At 40.9% G+C, this 22,651-nt stretch overlaps 1 protein-coding gene across 2 annotated transcripts in view; it reads left to right on the top strand.

Annotated features, from left to right (window-relative positions):
• SAMD12 (sterile alpha motif domain containing 12) overlaps positions 1–22,651 on the top strand; it is a 442,714-nt gene that overhangs the window by 182,644 nt on the left and 237,419 nt on the right. For both annotated transcript variants that reach the window (XM_061171424.1, XM_061171423.1), the window contains exon 3: positions 11,542–11,671. In XM_061171424.1, coding sequence (XP_061027407.1) covers positions 11,542–11,671 — 130 coding nt within the window. The remainder of the gene's footprint in view (positions 1–11,541; positions 11,672–22,651) is intronic.

Genomic DNA, 22,651 nt, shown 5'->3' with positions numbered 1-22,651 from the left:
CTCTTCATTTGTTAGGTCTGGTGTGTTTTGACCCTGCTCCTTCATCTGCTGTGGCTTTTTCTGTCATCTCATTTTTCTTATCTTACTGTGTTTGGGGTCTCCTTTTGACAGGCTGCAGGTTCGTAGTTCCCGTTGTTTCTGGTATCTGTCCCCAGTGGCTAAGGTTGGTTCAGTGGGTTGTGTAGGCTTCCTGGTGTAGGGAACTAGTGCCTGTGTTCTGGTGGATGAGGCTGGATCTTGTCTTTCTGGTGGGCACATCCACGTCTGGTGGTGTGTTTTGGGGTGTCTGTGGCCTTATTATGATTTTAGGCAGCCTCTCTGCTAATGGATGGGGCTCTGTTCCTGTCTTGCTAGTTGTTTGGCATAGGGTGTCCAGCACTGTAGCTTGCTGGTCGTTGAGTGAAGCTGGGTCTTGATGTTGAGATGGAGATCTCTGAGAGATTTTCGCCGTTTGGTATTATGTGGAGCTGGGAGGTCTCTTGTGGACCAGTGTCCTGAAGTTGGCTCTCCCACCTCAGAGGCACAGCCCTGATTCCTGGCTTTTGGGAGGTCTGACGTCTTCTGCCAGCATTCAGTGGGTGTTCTGTAGGAGCAGTTCCCCGTGTAGATGTATTTCTAATGTATCTGTGGGAAGGAAGGTGATCTCCGCGTCTTACTCTTCTGCCATCTTCCCACAGCCCCCGGTTATCCTTTTTAAATATAGCAATGTTTACATCTGCCTTGTTCTTTTGATCAAAGCAAGCCACAGTTTCCTTTCTCTCCCTCCCCTAGACTCAAGAGATGGAGAAATAGATGCTACCTTGTGACCTAAGGACCTCAGATCATATTGCAAAGGGTCATTTTTTTTTTTTTTTTTTTTTTGCACTGAGGACATTTTTGTTATCAATCTACCAGATTGTTGTTCCAAAGGAATTTTTGTAAACATATGAAATGGTGATCAACAACCAATTTTCTGGCTCCTATTTGCTTTCAGTTTTGCTTTTGTTCATTCAGCATTCACCCAGGGGTACGTGCTCGGAGTGTACATGTGCCTTGGCACCTCGCAGGCATAGCATCTCCCCTGTAGGGTGTGCTTATCTGGGTGGATGAGTGATGGGTTTTCCCACTGTACCATGAGCAGGCACACAGTACAGTGTGATCCTCTCCCTTCGTGTTCCACTTGACAGGTGCAACAATCTGGGCTGATAAGAAAGGCAGGCCTTGGTAACCAGAGCCATCTGGGATGCCAGAGGCATCTTGTTTCCTCTTGACTGCCTGCGCATGTCTGTTTATTCCCTCCATGAGGTTTTATTGTTAGAAACCCTGATACCCAGTAGCGCACATTTGGGATGCAGCAGATCCTAACCAGCATTCCATGCAAGCATCTGCTTCCCAGCTTGTAAGTGGTAGAGTCTACACATCTAGATGTGCACCTTTATAAATAGTTAGGTGCCTGGGGAATCTGGGCCATATCTTTGGTGTGGAATTAGGACACTTTGCGCCTGACTGTCCCTGGAGACAAGAAAGAGCTGACTCCGAGTCCGAGAAAAACCACTGGCACAACCTATTGTTGGAAAACATGAGGTGATATTTGTGTAGTTGCAGCAAAGCTGGCCTGAATAAGGAGGACCATTGCCTTGTGTCTCCTAATTTGGTATCTTTATTTTTCCATCTTTCTTTTCTTTCCTTTTTCTACATGTTCTCACTCTCTCCCTACTCCTATACCTACCTTTTCCACTAGTGCCTTTTCATCCTTCTCCTTTCCTATCAGCTATTTTTCTTCAGGTCTCAGCTCAGTACACCTAACACCATCTCACAATGCCTGTAACTCAGCTCAAGTCAGCTGGACTCCGAGGACTGTCTGTGTTCACTGCACTATTGCTTCCCCAAATCAGGCTTGGGAATCCAGCAGGAGAGTGTACGGATGCCGTTCAAGGGATGTGAAGACAACTCTCCTGAGCACATCGTATGTGGCAGACACTTTTAAGCATTTAGATAAACTACTTGTAATCCTTCCACCAAGGACAAGATAGGAATTATTTCCAGCATATTGAAGAGCATATTTAGAAAGGTTTAGTGACCTTTCCAAGGTCACAGTGCTAGTGAATTCCAGAGCCAGCCTTCAGTCCAGGTCTGCATGATTCCAAATGCCAAGTTCTTTCATTATATCTCTCTTCATGTCATTCAAAAAAGAAAAAAAAGTGAGGATCAGAGATGCGAGCTATCTTGCTAAGAATTATAGTGTTGGAAAGTCTCTGCATTTTTGACTCAATGTGAGAGAAATCTAATCGGAGGAAAGCCTGTCTTACTCCCAACCTGTGAATGTCAAAAGCACAGCTGGGACTTGAACCAGTTTTCTGACACTCAAGGCTATAGGAGCCGTGATATATGATGGACAGACCATTGTTTCATTCCTTCAGCAAATTATTATTGCTATGTGCCAGGCACTGTTCTAAAGTGTGGGATTCTTCGTGAAATAAAAAAGATCCTTGCCCTTGTGGAGGTTGCAAGCCAGTGGAAAGAAACAGATAATAAACAAAAGGCAAAATAAGTTAGCTCTGTAGTGTGTTAGCGGATACTTACTATGGAGAAGGAAGCAGTGGAACAGGGTAATTAATGAGTGTTGGAAGCCGGAGGGAGGAGTGTTGCATTTTTAATTAGGGAGATTAAGATAGGTCTTATTGAAAAGGTAGTATTTGAACAAAGGCTCGAAGGAAGTGAGGGAATTAGCTGTGTGGGTATCTGGGAGAAGACCATTTCAGGCAAAACGAGGAGTGGGTATAGTTGGCGTTTGTGAGCCACAGCAAGAAGGCTGGTATCGTGGGAGCACATGTATTAAGGAAAGAGTAGTAGTAAAGGTGGCATCAAAGATACTACGTGCTCAGATTGCTTAAGGTTGTGTTAAACGTTTTAAAGATTTAAAATAAGGGCAAGGGAAAAACAAAATGACCTGTTAGGTGCATCAGGCACCTTGATGAAGTAATCTAGATGTGGCATAACAGTGTTTCTGATCGGGATCGTAGCAATGTCGGTGATGAAAAGAGATTGGAGTCTGGATGTATTTGAAGGTAGACCCCTCAAGTTTCCCCAGCAGATGAGGAGTGGAATACAAGAGAAAGAGAGGCATCTGTGATGAATCCAAGATTTGGGGCTTCAGCAACGGGAAGTGTAGCATTTCTCTCAGGTGAGCTGTAGAAGGCAGTTTTGAGAGGAAGAACAGGAGCTCATTTTTGGACAAGTTGAATTAGAAAAGTTTCCTAGATATGCAGATGGAACTGTGAAGTGATCAGTTGTATATTTGATTCTTTACTCTGGGGAGACAACAGAGAGAGACATACAGTTAAAAGACGTGATCCCATGGACAGCACCAGTGTGATGTGTGGACTGGAAATGAGTGCAGTGGGTAGTGAGATCTGTCTTGAATTGCTCCAGAAGTAGGACTCGGAAATCAGTGAGAAAGATGATGGAAGTCTGACTTCGGCTTTGACACAAAGGACCATTTTAAACTACTAACGCTTATAGCACTGGAATAATGGTGTGTTTCACAGGATGCATTTTCTAATGCTGTAAATTTTCAGGGAGGGTCTTGAATCTAGATCATCATTTTCTCAGATCTAGATCTAGATTTCTTTAGATCTCGTGCAGCTTCAAAAAAAAAGAGAGAAGAAAAATGTAGTAATTATTTTCAGTTAAGGGATTGACATTTGCTCTTTATGTATTCAGGTAAAGTTGTTTACACACACACACCCTTGATACATCCATCATGGCCCAGGTTTACTAGTCACCATTTTATTGATAGATGTCTTAAAGTGGATTGGACTCTTGCCTTGGGTTTAAACTTGAACCTACTGACTATTTAGATTCCTTCAAACTTTCAGTTTCTGTGATTCTGAGCATTTAGGAAGGAAAAAAGCCATCAAAAAATTCAATATGGACAAATTAAGGGACAACAATTATGTCAAGCCAAACGTCTTTTTTTCCTTTAATGACACCACCATGATGATGCCTTAAAACAGTGGTTCTCAAACTTTCAATCCCAGGACCCTGTTACAGTCTTTAAAGTTACTGAGGACCTCAGAGACCTTTTCTTTACATGGATGGTGCAGATATGGGAGAATAACCAAGTACCCTGTTTAATAAAGATCTCAAATGATGAATTGAAACCTGCAAAATTGAGGTTCACAAAAATCTACCTTCAGGATAAAAGAGCTGTAGCTTGACAGAAATTCATTTAAAGAAGATGCAAAGTTTTAGAACTTTCCCCTAAGTCCTGTATAGTCAATGATACGACTCAGTAATAATGAAGGTTTAGCCTTAATAACACATTTCATTCATCATATTTAAGACACTGCCTTTTGAAGGAAATATTAACAAGCTACAATGCCCTGTGGAGGAGACTGGAAAGTAAAAGGTCTAAAACAGTTGCTGTATGGAAAACAGTTGAAGAAACTAATCAGTGCCACACTGTGTACTTGGAAAAATTACTGAAGTTGCTTAGCCACTACTGCTACTTAGAGGTGTCATTACTGCTCAGAAGAGATGAGCATCACAAATTAGGAAGCATAAAGTGATCCAGGTGATATTAAAGCCATGGTCAAAGTTAGAAAATGTGAATGAAATGAATCTTTCATTCATCCAAGAGGAAAGGTGTTCAGCTTTTACCTGGAAACTTTCTAGCAGTGAGATATCCTCTCTTTGGAAGACAAGAGGTTTAAGAGCGTCATTCATCATAAGATATTTCGGTATGAACCCAAAAGTGACCAGGTGGATGTTATAAACTACACTGGGGATAGAATACAATAGAAGAGATACCTTTTAAAATTTGTCTAACCACAGTTTTCCCATGAAAGAGTTCAGGTCGCGGAAGAGGGCATTATTAGTACTTAAAAATTATTTAATTTAAATGCCAAATATTCTGTGAACTAGCCCATCCTTCTTGATAATTAGAGGCCCTTTTTTTTGGTAAATGAGCATAAAAGCTGCTAAAATAGACATTAATGGGTTATTGTTTGTGTGTATGTGTGTGTTCCTCTCCCCTCTCCCCTCTCTTCCTTCCTTTTTCCAATCTTGAGTCAGATGACACAATAGAAGCCAATAAAAAGAAGACCTAGAACTAAAGAAAAAACATTACAAGATGGTAAGAGAAGGAAGAAGCATTTTTAGAGTTTGCAAATGCTTGCTTATAATGAGATGCTGCAAGTATGTTTATCACTTCCTGATATTTGGCCATAAAGCTTGCTTTGTCCTGCCAGTGGAAATAAACAACAGTCTTTGCTTTCTCTGCTTTTTCGCAATCAACCCCCTGGGCTTCATGTAAGCTTAGCTCCTTAAGAGTTTGTACAACTATTGGGGACTTAAAATTTCAGCATTCTCTTATAAATCGAAACACAGTAAATTAAAAGAGAATTTATATTGCAAAACAAATAAGGGATAATTGAAATACAAGATAAAATTTAACTTTAAAAGCGCTTTGTAATATTGATATGTTCTTTCAATATCAAACTTCTTTAAAGCATTTTTTATTACTTAGCAGAAATGCTTCAGGTTTACCTTAAAGAACTTAAAACTTAAGAACTCTTTCCAGTTAAATACAAGTCAGAAGTTACTGTAAAATGTAGCTGAAATTATTGAATAAGGGTAAATTAAAATAGGAATTACTTGCAAAAAAAAGTAATTTGCAAACAACTTTTCCCTCAGGAATATAATGTGTCTTTTGCATAAAGTGAGGTCTCTGTAAAACAGAAAGTGTGTATATGTCCATGCTACTCCCTCACTTGGTCCCAGCTTACCCTTCCCCCTCCCTGTGTCCTCAAGTCCATTCTCTATGTCTGCGTATTTATTCCTGTCCTGCCCCTATACACTACCAAATGTAAAATAGATAGCTAGTGGGAAGCAGCCTCATAGCACAGGGAGATCAGCTCGGTGCTTTGTGACCACCTAGAGGGGTGGGATAGGGAGGGTGGGAGGGAGACGCAAGAAGGAGGAGATATGAGGATATATGTATACATATAGCTGATTCACGTTGTTATACAGCAGCAACTAACACACCATTGTAAAGCAATTATACTCCAATAAAGATGCTAAAAACAAAAACAAAAACAAGAACAGAACATGAAGGCATCTGAAATACACATTCAAATTGTCTATAGAAAGGCCAGGACCAATTCAGAAAGAAAATGCCTAGAATTCCGCTTGGTGTTACAATGCATGGGGGTTAAGGTAACAAACTGCCTCCAGCCTCTTTCAGGGGCAACAGAACAAACCAAAATTGTCTCCAGGGATGGAAATCAAGAGAATGATGTAGCAGGCCTGAGTGTAGAGGAAGAAACGGGGCAAGTGTTTTTTCTAATGTTTGCCTTGGGCAAGATTTTTTTTTTATTATTTTCTACTAAATATGAAATACTATCTCTTTGTTTTACAAACTGTTATTTCGGTTTAGGCTCCTTCTGTGGGGGGAAATAAAGCGCAGCATATTCGAGAAAATTATCTAACGTTGGGTGTGGAGAGAGGCATGAGTGTTGGGTGGCAGAGGAAAGGAGGATAGCTGAAGTAACACTGTGGAGCTACGAAGATTGGCCAACTCTGCACCTCCCCGTGGGACAATGTGATAAAGAGATGGGTGTGCGTTTAACACATGCTTGTTCCAAATGGCCCGTGGAAATCAGGTCTAAGCCCTTTAAAGAAATCAGGTTATGTTTCTGCTTTGTACATAGGTTCATTTGTGCCATCTTTTAGATTCCATGGATAAGTGATAGCTTACGGTAGGTGTCTCTCTCTTGCTGACTTCCTTCACTTAGTATGATCATCTCTAGTTGCATCCATGCTGCTGCAAATGGCGTTATTTTGTTCTTTTTTATGGCTGACTGAGTCACTTTGCTGCACAGCAGAGATTGGCACACCATTGTACATCAACTCTACTTCGATTAAAAAAAACAGAAAGAAAGAAAAGAGCCAGGTTATGGCATTCACTCCCCAAGCCTGGTTGCTATTGGGGTTGGGGGCATCGTGACAGAAGGAAGAGGAGCGCAGGTTGACCTGGGCTGCTATGCGAGCAGCTGAGGCGGAACAAACAAAAGACTTCTCTGAGAATAGAGAAGGCAGGGTGCACTGGGGCAGCTGAAGTCGACGATGTCTCTTCACAAGTTAATGTGTACAGCTGAATAATATTCCACTGTATACATGCGCCACATCTTCTTTATCCATTCGTCTGTCGATGGACGCTCAGGTGGCTTCCATGTCCTGGTAGTGAGGTGGGTGGACCCAGAGACTGTCATACGGAGTGGGGTAATTCAGAACGAACAACACATACTGTAAGCTAACGCGTATGTATGGAATCTAAGAAAAGAAAACATGGTTCTGAAGAACCTCGGGGCAGGACAGGAATAAAGACACAGAGGTAGAGAATGGACTTGAGGACACGGGGAGGGGGAAGGGGAAGCCGGGATGAAGTGAGTGAGTGGCATGGACTTATATACACTACCAAATGTAATATAGATAGCTAGTGGGAAGCAGCTGCATAGCACAGGGAGATCAGCTCAGTGCTTTGTGACCACCTAGAGGGGTGGGATAGGGAGGGTGGGAGGGAGACGCAAGAGGGAGGGGATATGGGGATATATGTATATGTATACCTGATTCACGTTGTTATAAAGCAGAAACTAACACACCATTGTAAAGCAATTATACTGCAATAAAGATGTTAAGAAAATAATTATTCAGATAAAAAAAAAAGTTAATGTGTAGCAAACTAATAACAAGTTCATATTAGAGCCAAGGCTAAGAATCAGTTGATAAATGGGGCCGATACATGTATCACTGAGTAAGAGACAAACAGGGCTTATTAATGGTAGGAATCTGTATCCCTCCCCACTGTATTTGTTATGCCTGTTTACATGGAGGCATATCCCCGTAGGTTCGTATGGTCTTAAAAATCTGTACCTGAAGCTTTGTGTTTATTGCTGTCCAAGCATGTAACACCAAATTACTGCTCAGTAAGAGTATATTGTGAAGGCAAAGCAAAGCAACACCTGGATTGTTAGCCTCAGAACACCTGGATTTATAATAAAAGGAAATTTATAACACAAGAGTACATGGTAAGCTGGTGAGGATGTATTCTGAGTTGACTTGGTGTGTTTGGATTCATCTCCCCCTGAATCTCCAGTTGATGAGACTTGTCTTGGAGCTGAGGGTGCTCCATTTCCTAGGAAATGAGCAAGTTAAAGAATGACCTCCCAGGAAGTTTGGTATATTGATGTATAAGCAATTTATCTTCTTGCCTTTCCCTTCCTAATTTACAGCCTTCTGTGACTGGTTTATAGGAGTTTTCAAAAGACGTGATTAGCTTTACTTGCAAGAAACTTGCAAGGGGTTTCAGGGCAATGATGTGTCAGCTATGAACTCATTCAGCTAATCTGAAGGAAAATTTTTAGAGCAGAAAGGAGCCAGATTCAGAGGTGCTGACTTGTGAAACATGGTGGGAAGTGCATTCCCAGCTAAAAGAGCTGAAACTCTGGTTTCCTAATCATGTGAGGGAAAAGTGATGATGAGCAAAAGGGAAAAAGCTAAACAACAACAAAACATGCACTCATTTGCACCATCCATGCCAGAGGCCCTTCTTTCTCATCAAAATTAGGAAAGCAATTGATATGGTTGTATGCCGTGATTAGAGGGAAAATGGCTGGCAGTCTGTGACTAGAGTGTGCAGAGTGGAAGGGAGAGACGGACAAGTTTGATTAGGAGCCACGTGAGCAGCACACAGTCGGGGTAGAGCAGCGAGGGCTAGACTTGAAATTCACTGCTGATTAAAAGTAAGGCAGGTCTGTGAGCTCAGACTCAGTGAGAATGGTTTCACTTCATTAATTCATTCGCTTATTCACTGTGGCTCTGTAGAGCATCTGTTAAGTGCAAGGCACTCTGGGGAGCACAGTCATAACTATTGTATCCTCACTGAATGTGCCAGTTACTAGGGTTGCAAAACAAATTACCCCAACACTTAATGGTGGAAGACAGCTATACATGATGCTAGTGGATTATGTGTGTCTCTGCATCATGGCGTCTGGAAGTCTGAGCTGGAAGATTTGAATCCTGGTAGCTGGAATCATCTAAAGCTTGGTTACTCATTTGTCTGACAGTTGATAGGGTTGGTGGTGGCTGTCAGCTGAGACTTTAAGCTGGGGAATTGGCCAAAACTCCTATACCTGGTCTCTTCATGTGGTCAGAGCTTCCTCACAATATGGTGGCCAGGTTCTGAAGGTGAGTGCCAGAGAGGGTGAGCCAGGCAGAAGCTCTATGTCTTTTCTGATGTAGCCTCAGAAGTCACAGATAACATCAATTCTGCTGTACTCCATTGGCCAGGCCCTCCATGAAAGAGTTCAGAAAAGAGAGTCAAAATTCAGACGGAGACAACATCAACCCCAAATATCGGTAGAGGAATGAAAGTCACAATCAGTGAAAAGGAGATATGTATGTGTGTATGTATGTATATGTGCATATATAAAATCATCTTTGGAAAAATACAATCTGCCACTCCTGAGAGTGAAAGAAAAAAAATTACCACAGCACAAAGCAAAACATGATGTTTTATTTGTGATTATTTTATAAGTGATGGCCCAAAGAATCATACAATTCAAAATATACTAATAAAAAATAACACCTGAACACTGTTTTCTAAACTTGAATCACCTGCATTTCACTTCCACTATTTTTACTATTACCATCTATATTATTGTTTCCTTAATTTTTCTTGAAATTGACCCATTTTTTATTGAAGTACAGTTGATGTACAATATTGTAAGTTATAGGTGTACAATATAGTGAGACACGATTTTTAAAGCTTATACTCCATTTATAGTTATTATAAAACATTGGCTATATTCCCAGTTTTGTACAATATATTCATGTAGCTTATTTTATACCTATTAGTTTGTACCTCATAGTGCCCTCCTCCTATCCTGCCCCTCCCCTCTTCCCTCTCCCCACTGGTAACCACTAGTCTGTTCTGTATATCTGCGAGTCTGCTTCTGTGTTGTTATAGTCACTAGTTTGTTGTATTTTTTAGATTCCACATGTAAATGGTATCATACAGTATTTGTCTTTCTCTGTCTGACTTATTTCACTTAGCATAACGCCCTCAAAGTCTATCCATGTTGCTGCAAATGGCAAAATTTCATTCTTTTTTATGGATGAGTAGTATTTCATTATATATATATATACATCACATCTTCTTTGTCCATTCATCTATTGATGGACATTTAAGTTGCTTCTGTATCTTGGCAGTTGTAAATAATGACCCAGGTTTTTATTAACTCAAATTTGTTTTAAAAGCAATCTAGGTATTACTACAGAAAATAGAATGTATTTTTGCCGTAATTTATTTGTCATAAAATAAAGGTAACCTTAAATATAAAAAAAGTAAAACAGAGCAGTTATTATATGCTAGATGAAAATTCTGCTTTCCAGTGACAGTTCCGAGGCTGAAGGAAGCCCTCTCTTTGTCAAAGATCATGTTAGCAGGTGTTAGAAAGATGTTAAATCACACTCATACAAAATCAAGGCTCTCCCCTTCACATAATCTGAGAGATTGAAAGAGAAGTGAAAGAGAATGATCCCTAGTGAGGTCAGTGATATTTAAGGCCAGGTCTGTGTACTGTCCAACATCCTTCAGAGAACTACTTATATTAAAATCCTGATCCATTATGCAAAAACTGATCCAGAATGATAAAGATTATAGCTAGTTAAGCTTTCATTTAGCCTCAGCCAAGTCCCTGGAATCTATGAGGCAGACCAGCATCTAGCACAGTTGATGCTTGTTGATGAATGAATGTATTTGTAACCTGCCATTGGTCAGAGGCTGGGTCCTTTGCACCTCTGTGTTTCGTTTTGTTTCATAAGCCTCCCGGAAAGATCCAGTGAGCAATAAATGACTCCGGCTAGTTGGCTTCTACATGAAGTCTAGCTACACTCATTATCTTATTACCATTCCCCACGTGCTGGTGGAATTGACTTTTTCCTTACCTACTGTGCATAACTAATTCCTAGACTTTACAGGACCACCCTAAATCCAGAGCTCTCAGGAGCTATTCGTATGTAGGTATCTAAATCCTATAACATTCGTTCCTAAAATAATTATTAGCACCTGCTGGGGCTAGTTATCCTAGGTCCTAGAGATATCAGAGGATAGTGAGAAATGGATACTTTCTTGGGCTACAGAGAAAGGCCACTTGGGGGCAGCTGTTTCACCCCTAAAATTTAGTCAATTGCTTAGCAACCTAATCGTCTTGTTGTTAGAGTAGTCATCAGAAAACACTACTTCCTGGAGACTTCTCCCAGTAGAGAGAACCTGAGAATAGGTGTAGTTTTCATGGCCTTCTCCACCTGGACCTTTTCTTTCTGGCTTTCAGGGGCATGGGGAAGGTCTGCAGAGGCTTAGAGGAAGACAAGAGTCAGATATTTATCTTCAGGGAATCCAGCCTGTAGCCTTTACCACACTATAGGACTTCTAACAGCAGTGCCTTTCTAGGCATGGGGCTGGCATTAACAGATCTTCTTTTCCTTCTTTATTTATAGTCGGCTACGGTGAAGCTGTCAAAACCAGTGGCTCTGTGGACTCAACAGGATGTCTGCAAGTGGTTGAAGAAACATTGTCCGAATCAGTATCAGATCTACAGTGAGTCATTCAAACAGCACGACATAACTGGTAAAGTATGCAGTATCTGAAATATTTCCCTCCCTCTCCCTCTTCCCATCTCAGTGGCCTTTCCCACACCCTTAAAATGAAAAAGCATCTCCCTGCTGAAATTGTCTGGCATGGGTTTACTTTAAAAGAAACGATAAATTCCAGGTCTGGGCACGCCATGCTACTTAACAAGCATAAGTGGTTATTACAGGGAACCATGGATTTGGAATGTCTAGTATAAAAGTATGTGGTAATCAGGGTAAGGGGTTGGGGGATCCTAGAGAAAATAAGAGTGTAGCAGTCCTAGAGTAAAGAAAGGGAGGAGATCCTTCAAATTAATTTGGTTACAGGGTCCGTAGGTAGATGTTTTAAGAAGAAAAGGTTTCTAAATAGGAAAATTCTGGACTGAATATAATAATACTAACTCACTGCCCCTGAGATGAATACCCTCAAAGCACAAATTAAGACTCCCTTTAAATCAAGGGGCTTCGAGTATTATATGTGGAAGTCGAGAAGCGCTTGGCAGCAGGAAATATGACAGCATAATGAACTGTAAAAGCCTGTAGGATCGTGTCTCTCAATTGGAGAATGGAGTGGGTAAGAGGGAGCGGATAGGTCCACGGTGGGAGCCCATCAGAGTAAGGGGGTCTTTTGCAGACCTCGCCTGCCCACCTGCCCTGAGATTCTGCTTGATTGTGGATACCATTCCTCCCACCCTCCTCTTTTGCAAACCCTGTAATGAAAGATAGGATGGAGGAACATGCTCTGTGCACCAAAACTGTGCTTCAAGGTGGGAAAAAGTGTTGAGAAGATCTGATTCCAGTCCAGATTCTTCTTTTTTCTAAGCGAAAAACTGACCCTCTAGTGGGAAAGGGACTTGCTGTCGAGTAGCTCAGCACGCGTGATGCCAGGCCCTTTCCAAACTCATACTTTGCATCTTCAGAAATGCTAACCTCTCTATATTCACTCCCGTCACTTTGAAAAGGGTCACGTCAAGCAGAAAGCATTTATTTTTGCAGTTCAGTTCTTACCCTGTAGCTTCAAGATCTGGGGCAGATCGTACCTCCTTAGAGCAAGACTAGATGGGTGGTTTTCAAAGCGCGTTCCGTGGAGCCCTTGGTTGCCCTAGAGGCTGCCAGAGGGACATGCTTTGGGTTGAGATGGGTGTGTCTGTTTCACATATTCAAATTGCACAGAAAACTTGATTTGGAAAAAAACGCTTCTAATATTAAATAATATTTTTTTTAATTTTATTTTTATTTATTTATTTGGTTGCATTGGGTCTTCGTTGCTGCACACAGGCTTTCTCCAGTTGCATCGAGCGGGGGCTACTCTTAGTTGCGGTGCGCGGGCTTCTCATTGCGGTGGTTTCTCTTGTTGCAGAGCTCAGGCTTTAGGCACACGGGCTTCAGTAGTTGTGGTACGTGGGCTCAGTAGTTGTGGCTCGTGGGCTCTAGAGCACAGGCTCAGTAGTTGTGGTGTGCGGGCTTAGTTGCTCCACGGCATGTGGAATCTTCCCGGACCAGGGATCGAACCCGTGTCCCCTGCACTGGCAGGCGGATTCTTAACCACTGCGCCACCAGGGAAGTCTCTAAATAACATTTAAATAACGCTGAGCTAGATTATCAGAGATTCCTGATGACCAAGTTAGTAATGTTTAAATATGTAAGGAACACACAGGTGTAGCTCAAAGTGAGTTAACAGAGAGTGAAATCCTCCTAACTTAAGCATAGAAATGGTCCTTAATATACTTCTTTTCTCCTCCGAACTGGAGGTAATGGCCCATTTGGATGAAATTCCTGAAATCCTGAAAGCAGTGTCAGAACTTAGCTTAGATTCCAAGTGTCTAGACTCTTTTTCTTAGTCCCTCACTTAAGGATATAAGAAAACCCCATACAGGATCAGTTATTCCACCCCTAAAATTTATCAACCAGTTAGTAACCATTTGGCTGATTATGGTAACCTTCATCAGATAATGTCTGTTTCTTAATGCTTGTGTGATAGTAATGGCAAAACCTTTTTCATGATCTTATTAGAAAGTAGTGTTATCTTTTGTTAGGGGTGGGAATTCTGTGATACCCTTGAGGGAAGGGTAAGCATTTATAATGGTTTGAAAAGGATGAGCATTACACCCCCCTCAGAGATAAAGATCTCATGCTTCAATGTTTATGGAGTAAATGGTACCACTTCCTAAGGCTTTCTGCTAAGTGGCCTTGTGTTGCAAACAGCTGTCATATTGCTTTTGGTGGCATACTTGGTCTCCACAAACACCTCTGGTATTGGTAAATCGCAACCTTCTTGAGATCTTGGACAAGCTGCTTAAGCTAGACAAGTTATTCAACCTCACTTCTTCATCTCCAAAATGGAGATGATAATAATAACAATACCTGTCTCAGAGAATCATTGTGAAGATTAAATGAAATGATATAAACAAACCACTAAGTTAATCATTTATTGACACCTTCTACATACTAGCACTGTGCTGTTCTTCATGTCGAAACTCATCTGGAGGTGTCTAAAATCATACTGTTACTTCATTCTGAGGGCAGCCTGTTTTCTGGCAAGAAAAGAAAGCAGGGGATTATTTGGGGACTTAGGAGAGAATGATTTCAGATTAACATTTGACACACACATCTTTCTGACCTTCACCTATTCAAGGCCTCAGAAGACCACGTTTGTCTCCTGTTTCTCTCCAAGGGTGAATGTAAACTACCCAAATGATCACAGGTGCCAAGGGGCCCAAAGATAGCTTTCAGGACTGAAGCCAGCCTGCAGTTACCAGCCCTGTGATGCTGGCGGCTGCAGGAATCCTAGTACCCTTGTAGGCTCTGATAAACTGGGCAAAGAGGATTGTGAAAAATCAAGACGTGATGGCAGAGAGAGCCTCGGCAGCCAATGCAGACAGTAGAGTGTCTTAGAGTGAGGGCCGGGAAGGGGTTACAAGTGCCAGGTCAAAGCCCAGACTTGCAGCTTAGCTCTGTGATTCTGTGAAGGTGACTTGGTGTACTCCCGCTTTCTTTACCTGTAAAGAGGAGATGATAATAGTACCCGCCTCAGAGTGTTGCTGTGAGAGTAGTTCACGGTCACAGTAAGCAGGCAGTGAATGTTAGCTGCTGCTGTTTTCCTAAGTGCTACTGCGCTTTCTATGAAAACAAACCACACACATAAACACTGATGAGTTCATCCATCTTTATTATCCTGAAAATTATAATGAGCACCTAAGGATGGGAGTTGGGATCTGGGCTGGTAAGTATCCTGTGCTTATCTGCAAGGCCGCAATAAAGATGTCCATATGTCTCTTATTCATGCTTAGATTCTCCTGAGTACTGCTGTTCATTTATGTGTCTTAAAGCAAGGGTCTCCAATATCATGCTCATCAGGGAAGCATGTTATATCTCTGTAACATATAAACAACCCCTTAATTTAGAGGTGCGTGGGACCATGACGATAAATAAAAAAGACATATTGAATGGAAAGAAGAATCAGGAAGAAAAAAAAAGATGGGCTTTCTGATTACAGACCTGAGGCAAATCCTCCTCCTCCCACCCCGCCCCTGTTCTCCACCCCTCGACCTCTGACAAGTAATAACTGTGCAACATCACACAAGCTAGTTTCAAGTCTGTGATATGAGAATAATATTTATCTTAAAGGGTTGTTGGAAAGGTTAAAGGGGATGATTCATGTGAAGGGTTTAGTTTTATGCCTGATACATAGTAGACATCCGTTTAGCAAGTATTTACGGAGCATCTACCCTGTACCAGGTTTGGGGAATACAGCAATAAATAAAATGGTCAATGATCTGTGTAGGGAAAAAATTGTGCCTCCATAGAAAACTGTGCATCCTCAATAGCACATCATTTCGGGTTATCTAATTCTGATTCTACGAAGCTGTTCTACAACTCTGTAAGTTGTAGGTAAGTGATAGCAGTATAAAATAATTCTCGTGTGTAGATGTGTAAATTCTGTCCCACAGAGGTTCAGTTGACTTCCCAATCCACTGTGGAAAAGGTGAGTTTTGTCTCCCACTTACACATTCATTTCACTCCCCCTGATCTAAACATGTGTCCGCTCTTTGGATTCTCCTTTGAGTTGGTTGTAACATCTTATCAGTTTCCACAAAATCTTAAACATGTGTTTATTTTTGTATATGATGAGAGTCCTGATTTTAACTTTTTTGAAAATTATCCTTTAACCTTGGTAGTTGTTTCATTTTTTTTTAATTGGTTTCAACCAACAATTCCACTATATTAACATCTTTCTGATGCCTTTGTTTAAAATACATTAAATTCTAAACAAACTCCCCCCCCGCCGCCATCCAGTTTCTCGAAAGTCTAAGGAAACTTAAGGTATGTTTTAACACACCAGTATTCAAAACCTTGTGCAAATTTCCTATTAGAATTTCTGAGAATTTCATTGTGTCCAGAAGGCACCTGCTATTTTATGGCAGATGAGTTAAATCAGAAGAGACGCTACTAGTGGTAACTCCCTGCAGAAGCGCTCTTAACAGGCATAAGATGGTTAGAACACCTGAGAGGCATTAGGATAGATAGATTTAAATCATCAGATTAGGCTTGAGGGAAAGAAATTTGTCTATTTTCCTGTGCTTGCAAGATTCTTTCCCCAGCTTTCTGAGGCCGGGCTTGGAATGCTGATGAGGAAGCTCTACTGGGACCAGGTGTAAGCTCACAGGCAATGTTCGGATTCTTTTTTATGCACAGTTAAGAATCTTTTCAGGTTTGAGGCAGTTTCAGCCCCTGGCTGTGCCTGGTATTCTTCCTGTGGTGGCTGCTAAAATCAACTCATTTCCTTCAGCATCAAGCCTTTCTTTCCTCTGTAAAGGGTTCTTTCCCCTCCCAACTTTAAAGACTTATCTTCCTGGGTGAGGCAGTCAGAGCTCCCCAGAATACAAAGTGTATTTTTAGAAGCTATTTTGAATGTGTAAAAGGTTTCCACGTGGCCTGCTTCGTGGAACACAGGTGGGAATCCTTTAGATGTCTGCAGGAATAAATACTTACCCTGTGAATGTCCCCTGCAGGTGGTCAGTATTGACTTGTCATATTTCTCATTGGTCTCCTACAAAATCAGTGAATACTTCTGGTTCTTTCTGTGCTTCAGACACTGCCCATTTGTACCTCTTTCTCCTTTTCAAAATATTCCGCTGGGATGTAGCACCCTGAAATTTGGCAGTTCTGCTTATGCTATTGAATAAAGGGGAAACCTCTTTATCTTTTTCAAACCTTTGGATTGTGGGCTCTGTGCATTTGCTAACATTTACCCTTCTGCTATTGTCTTCCTAGTCTTTTATCATGGTTAGAATTACCCATGGAGGTCAGTGGGGTGTGTAGTAAACAAGTGTCCAAAGAAGTGGAGTAATTATTTTATGTGCTATACCTGTGAGAACACTACTTTGTGGAACCCAGTATAGCCCAATAAAATGTGGGCTCGTTGAACTACCACAGTGCTTCATCTGCGCATTTTCTTGTCTTTATTGGTTTTCCCTCTGAATAGCGTGTTCTACTTTTGTATATCTTTGTATTTTGTTACATTTCTCTTTTGTATGAACTGCTCTACATTTTTTATTGAATCTCGAGCAGCATTTTGTATCTGCATAGTAAAGTTTTGACATCATCAGGGCATGAGTTTCCCACATATTAATTTTCCAATAACAGCATTTATTCTTCATTTTTAACACCCTTTGATAGAAAGCTTACTAACATCACCTCTATACTCCTCAGCATTCTTAAACCTAGGATGCTGAATTTGGTTGTCTTGATGATTCAGGATAATAGATTTCTGAATGTTGGAAGTGACTTCAGATGTCATCTGAGGTTTTATGGGGTCAGTTTAAAAATACGCCTTTCAATGAGAAGTATGAATGGAGATCAGAATATCAGCTTCATTCCCGATAAAGCTTTTTTGGAGAATATCCTTTAAGTCTTCAGATGAATTGATTTGCTAAGAATATTTTCCCTCTAAATCAGGTATTCTGGTCACTGACACAGCTGGGAAGTGCCCCTCTAACCGCCTGGGAGAAAGCAGACTGCATCAGGCACGCAGGTCACAAGACAGGACAGAACATGAGGCTGGGCTGGGCAAACCCGTTTCCTGCTTCCAGGGGCACTAAACAGAGGGGAGGAGAGAGGCCAGGAGCGTTAGTCAGGGAAGTTCTTCCATGAAGGAATAGGGTGGGGAACGAGTGTCCCCCTACCACTTCAATCAGATGTCTCCCCACGTGTCCTTTCCAACATCCCTGCTAGATGGCCAGACAGCCTTTGCTCAGACACCTCCAGGGATGAGCATTTCATAATTTTTAAAGGCAAACTGTTGTTTTTTGTTTGTTTGTTTTGGTCCAAGATTTTGGATGACGGTGGCAGTTACGGTGCTTGGTTTTCCTTGCTCCCTCCTACTCTGAGCTGCAGGGCTCTCAAATGCCATGCTTTCTTCTACCATCCTCAAACCCACCCTTTTACCTGGATAATTCCAGCTTCCTTTCGGGCTTTAGTTCAGATACCATCTCCTGCAAAAGCCTTTCTTACTCCTCCTCATCTGGATTAAGTAACCCATCCTGTAGCTCCCAGGATAAGCCCTGTGATAGAACTTGTCCCATGAAGTTGATAGTTGAAAAATTTAATGATTAGAAAGTTCTGCTGAGGTTTTACTGAAACCCACCCCTAGATCCTGTTTAGGTTCCTGGGTTATAGAAACCTGTGCTGAAGAAAGCCCTTCATGACTGCCCCCCAGTACAGATTCACGTGCCAGGCCTCCATGGAGCCATGATGCCTTCCCCCAGCCTTTTCTTCATCCCAGTGGCCTGTTGAGTGGCTCTCCCAACATGCTTTCTCCCAATTCCTTTCTTCATCGCTAGTAAAGGTCTGGTTTCTGCTACACTGAAAAGTTACACGCTGTTTGATGGGATTTCCCTAAAACTATTTACCCTCTACCCATCTGTCTTCTCCTGCCTCTTGTTTCAGAAAGCACGCTCTTATTCCCTTCTACAAACAACCGTTTCTGCCTCTGCTTTAACCAGATGTCCCCTATATCCTCTGGATATTTGCTTCCTCAGTTACAGTCATCCTCTCATCTTCAGTCTAGCTACACTGGCTACCTCCTTTCTCTCTAAATACAGTTGACCCCTGAACGAAGTGGGTTTGATATACACAGGTCCACTTACACGCAGATATTTTTCAATGGAAAATGCAATAGGGCTACATGGTTCATTGAATCCGCGGATGCAGAGGAACCATGGATACGGAGGGCTGACAATACTGCAGGCGGATGAACCCCCTCGTTGTTCGAGGGTCAACTGTAGCTTCATTTTAGCCCCTTGACCAATCCCTTTCTATTCATTTCATTTATTTGTTAAATCATAATTAATTCATTTGTTTTATAAAATTTATGTGACCACTACCACATGCCAGGCAGAACACTGTACCCAACAGCTTCAGAATGTATGTACTTCCCAGTTCAGGGGACTTATTCACCACGGTGTACTATACGCCAGGGCACAAATCAGTCTCAGTAAATGTGAAAAAACTGAAGTGGCACAGTGTACACTCTCTGACCGAAACAGAATTAAATTAGAAATCATTACCAAGATAATCAAGAAGATCCCAAATATTTAGAAACTTAATGCACATCCATGTAACCAGATGGGAGAGGGGAAAAAAAAATCGCAAGAGAAACTAAAACATATTTTGAACTGAATGATAGTAGAAACATTAATATTTCAAATGTTTGTGTGGTACAGCTACAGAACTTAGAGGAAAATTATAGCATGAAATGCCTGTATTAGAAAAGAAAGAAGAAAGAGTTGAAATTGATTAATTAAAATTTTACCTTAAGAAGTTAGAGAAGGAAGAATACTAATCTCAAAGAGCTGAAATCAGTAAGACAGAAGACATACAGGCAATAAAGAAAATTAACAAAGGTAAAGCTGATTCTTTGAAAAGATCAGCAAAAATTGATAAATGTCTAGATAGCATGAATGAGGGGAAAAAAGAGCATCAAGTGAGAAATTGGGGTATCACTAAGTTTTCTACATTCATTAAAAGAGCAGAAAATATTATGAACAGGTTTATGCCCACATACTTAACAACTGAGATGAAATGGACTAATTCCTTAAAAACTATAACTTACCAATATCTGACTCAAGAAAGCTAGAAAATTTAAATAGCCATGGATCTCTTAATCAGTTAAACTTTTAATCAGAACTTCCCATAAAGAAAACTTCAAGCACAGAAGCCTTTTTCCAATGAATTAAAACAGTCAAGAATTAGCAACCAAACTTTCACAAATTCTTTCAGAAAATAGAGAAAGGGGGAGCACTTCCAAACTCATTTTATGAGACCACACTAACCCTGATACCAAAACCTGACAAAGATATTACAAGAATGGTATGGTACAGACCAATATCCTTCATGAACATAAACCTACAAACCTTGACAAAATACAAGCAGGTTGAATCTCACAATAGACAAAAAGGATATTACATCATGGTCATGTGTGCATAGGAATGTAAAGTTGATTCCATTTTTGAAAATCGATGTGATTCGTCATGTTAAGAGTAAATGAAGAAAGTCATATGATCATCTCATTAGATGCAGAAGGCTTCTGATTTCAGCTCTGATATGTAAAGAGCTTGGATGTCATCACTCTGATCCTTACCACAAGAAAAAGCTGGACACAGTGAGTTTCCTGGTAGTCTGGTGGTTAGGGCTCCACGCTCTCGCTGCCGAGGGGTTCAATCCCTGGTTGGGGAACTAAGATCCCACAAGCTGCTCGGTGCAGCCAAAAAAAAAAAAAAAAAGCTGGACAAACTGAGACCAGTGGGGGTTTTTTTTTTTTTTTTGGACCCATCAGAGAGCTGATGTCATAATGCAAATCACCCCCCTGAAATCTGGAGAATAGGGCACATGCAGGAGATACAGAACCCCAAAGACCTGCTTAGCTGGAACAGAGACAGACCAATAATAATGGACAAAATATTTGGACACTTCACAAGGAAGGTAAAAGAATGGCCAATAAGCACATGAAAATATGCCCAGCAATATTAAGCCATCAGGAAAATGCAAATACAACCCAGTGAGATATCACTTTACACCCAGTAGAATGGCTGAAATTCAAAGGATTGGCAATACCAAGTGTTGCTGAAGATGTAGAGCAACTGGATCTCTTGTACACTGTTGTTGTGAGTAAATATGGTGCCACCAGATGCAGAAACTAAATTTCTTACACAGTTAATCACACACTTATTAGATGATCTGCCGTTCTGCTCTGAGATATTTACTCAAGAGAATCGGAAACATATGTTCATAAAAATTCCAGTCTACTCATATCCAAAAGAGCTTTACTCAGACAAAAATTTTAAACAACCCTTAGGTCCATCAAGAGTAGAATGGGTAAAACAAAGTGTGCTGTATTCACACCAGAAACAATGCAGAACAATACAAAGGAACCAACTACTGATGCATATGACAACATGAATGAATGTCACGTTGTACTCAGAGAAAGAAGTTAGAAAGAAAAGAACACACACAGTGTGATTCCAATCATATGAAATTCTAAAACAAGAAAATTAACTTACAGTGATGGCAGTGAGATCAGTGGTTACTTGCAGGGGTGTGTGTGGTGGGGTACTAGAAGGGAGATTGATATAAAGAGGAGCAACGGAACTTTCTGTGCTGATGAAAATGCTTCGTATCTTTGTCACACAGTTATCTATTTGGCACCTCAAATCTGTGAAATTTATTGTAAGCAAGTTATATCTCAAAGCTGGTATTTACAAGCTTGTGTACTTTCCAGATTTTCTAAAATGGACATACTGTTTTTAAAAGGAAAAAGTGAAAATGTCATCCTGCGTCTTTCCATACTAGCTATAGGATCATCTAGGTTAAAGGTAGTTAGGTGAATAGATAGAGTATTCTATTCATTTATCTATAATATATAGTTATAGATAATGAGATTGAGTTTGAAAATCCACTTTATGCATTCTTCACTGGAAGAATAATCAGATACCAGAACATTCTTATAAAGAAAGGTATAGTTTACCAGTTGTTGGAAGATGTACTGCTGACGAAAGGAGAACAGTTCTCTTGTCTTATTGAGATTCTGCTTGTCTGAGCCTACACCTGTGCATAAGATACTTATACTTCACAGATGAGTTAAATTTCAGAAAATATTCATTGCCATAGCATACAGTTGGCCCTTTTATATTTTACTCATTAATAGCTTTTTCAGTTAAAAACTACTCTCACCACCATTTTATAAACCAAAGGAATTTTAACCAAAAAAAACCCAAAAAACAAAAAACCCTCATGGTTTAAAAATGGAGTACATTTCACTTTAAGAAAAACATACATTGTTTTTATTTCTCCCATTTTCATCACAGATCACTAACTTTTCCTTAAGTTAGTTAAGGAAACTACTGCTCTTGGGGACATTTATTGATATTCTAAATACATCATTTATTTAATATTAGAGATGGTATGTGGCAGGATAAGAATGGAAGTTGTCACCAAATGAACTATGTGTTGTTTCACAGATTAGAACAAGAACAGAAGGAATATACTTTTTTTAACCAGCAGCATGGTGTTAAATACACCTCATACACTGCTCTTGTATCACCTACTGACTGCTCTCTGTAGAATTATTATAATCAAGTCTCCTCTCACAGGTGGGGAGGGTTGCTATGGTTACCAGTTTTCTCTTGGATGACCCTCCCCTCCTCTCATCACCTTTATAGGTTTTATAGTGTGGGAAACAGACTAAAGGAAAAGGCTTGCCTAGGTCCCACGGCCAGGAAATGGGGAGCTGGGGTCAGGAGCTAGCTTTCTAAACCCTTATCCCAGTGCCTCTCTCACTTACAAGATACCCTTTTCCTGGCCAGCACCAGATAGCAGAGCCACACCAAAGGCTTCTGAGACCTGAGAAATGCCAGTGCCAGCCAGAAGGAATCACCTTACCAAAGTTGTAACCCTGGAGCAGTCCGGCTTTAGAAAACCC

Source organism: Eubalaena glacialis, chromosome 17, assembly GCF_028564815.1.
Source record: "Eubalaena glacialis isolate mEubGla1 chromosome 17, mEubGla1.1.hap2.+ XY, whole genome shotgun sequence".
NCBI lineage: Eukaryota > Metazoa > Chordata > Mammalia > Artiodactyla > Balaenidae > Eubalaena > Eubalaena glacialis.
This window is presented reverse-complemented; position numbering and strand designations above follow the sequence as displayed.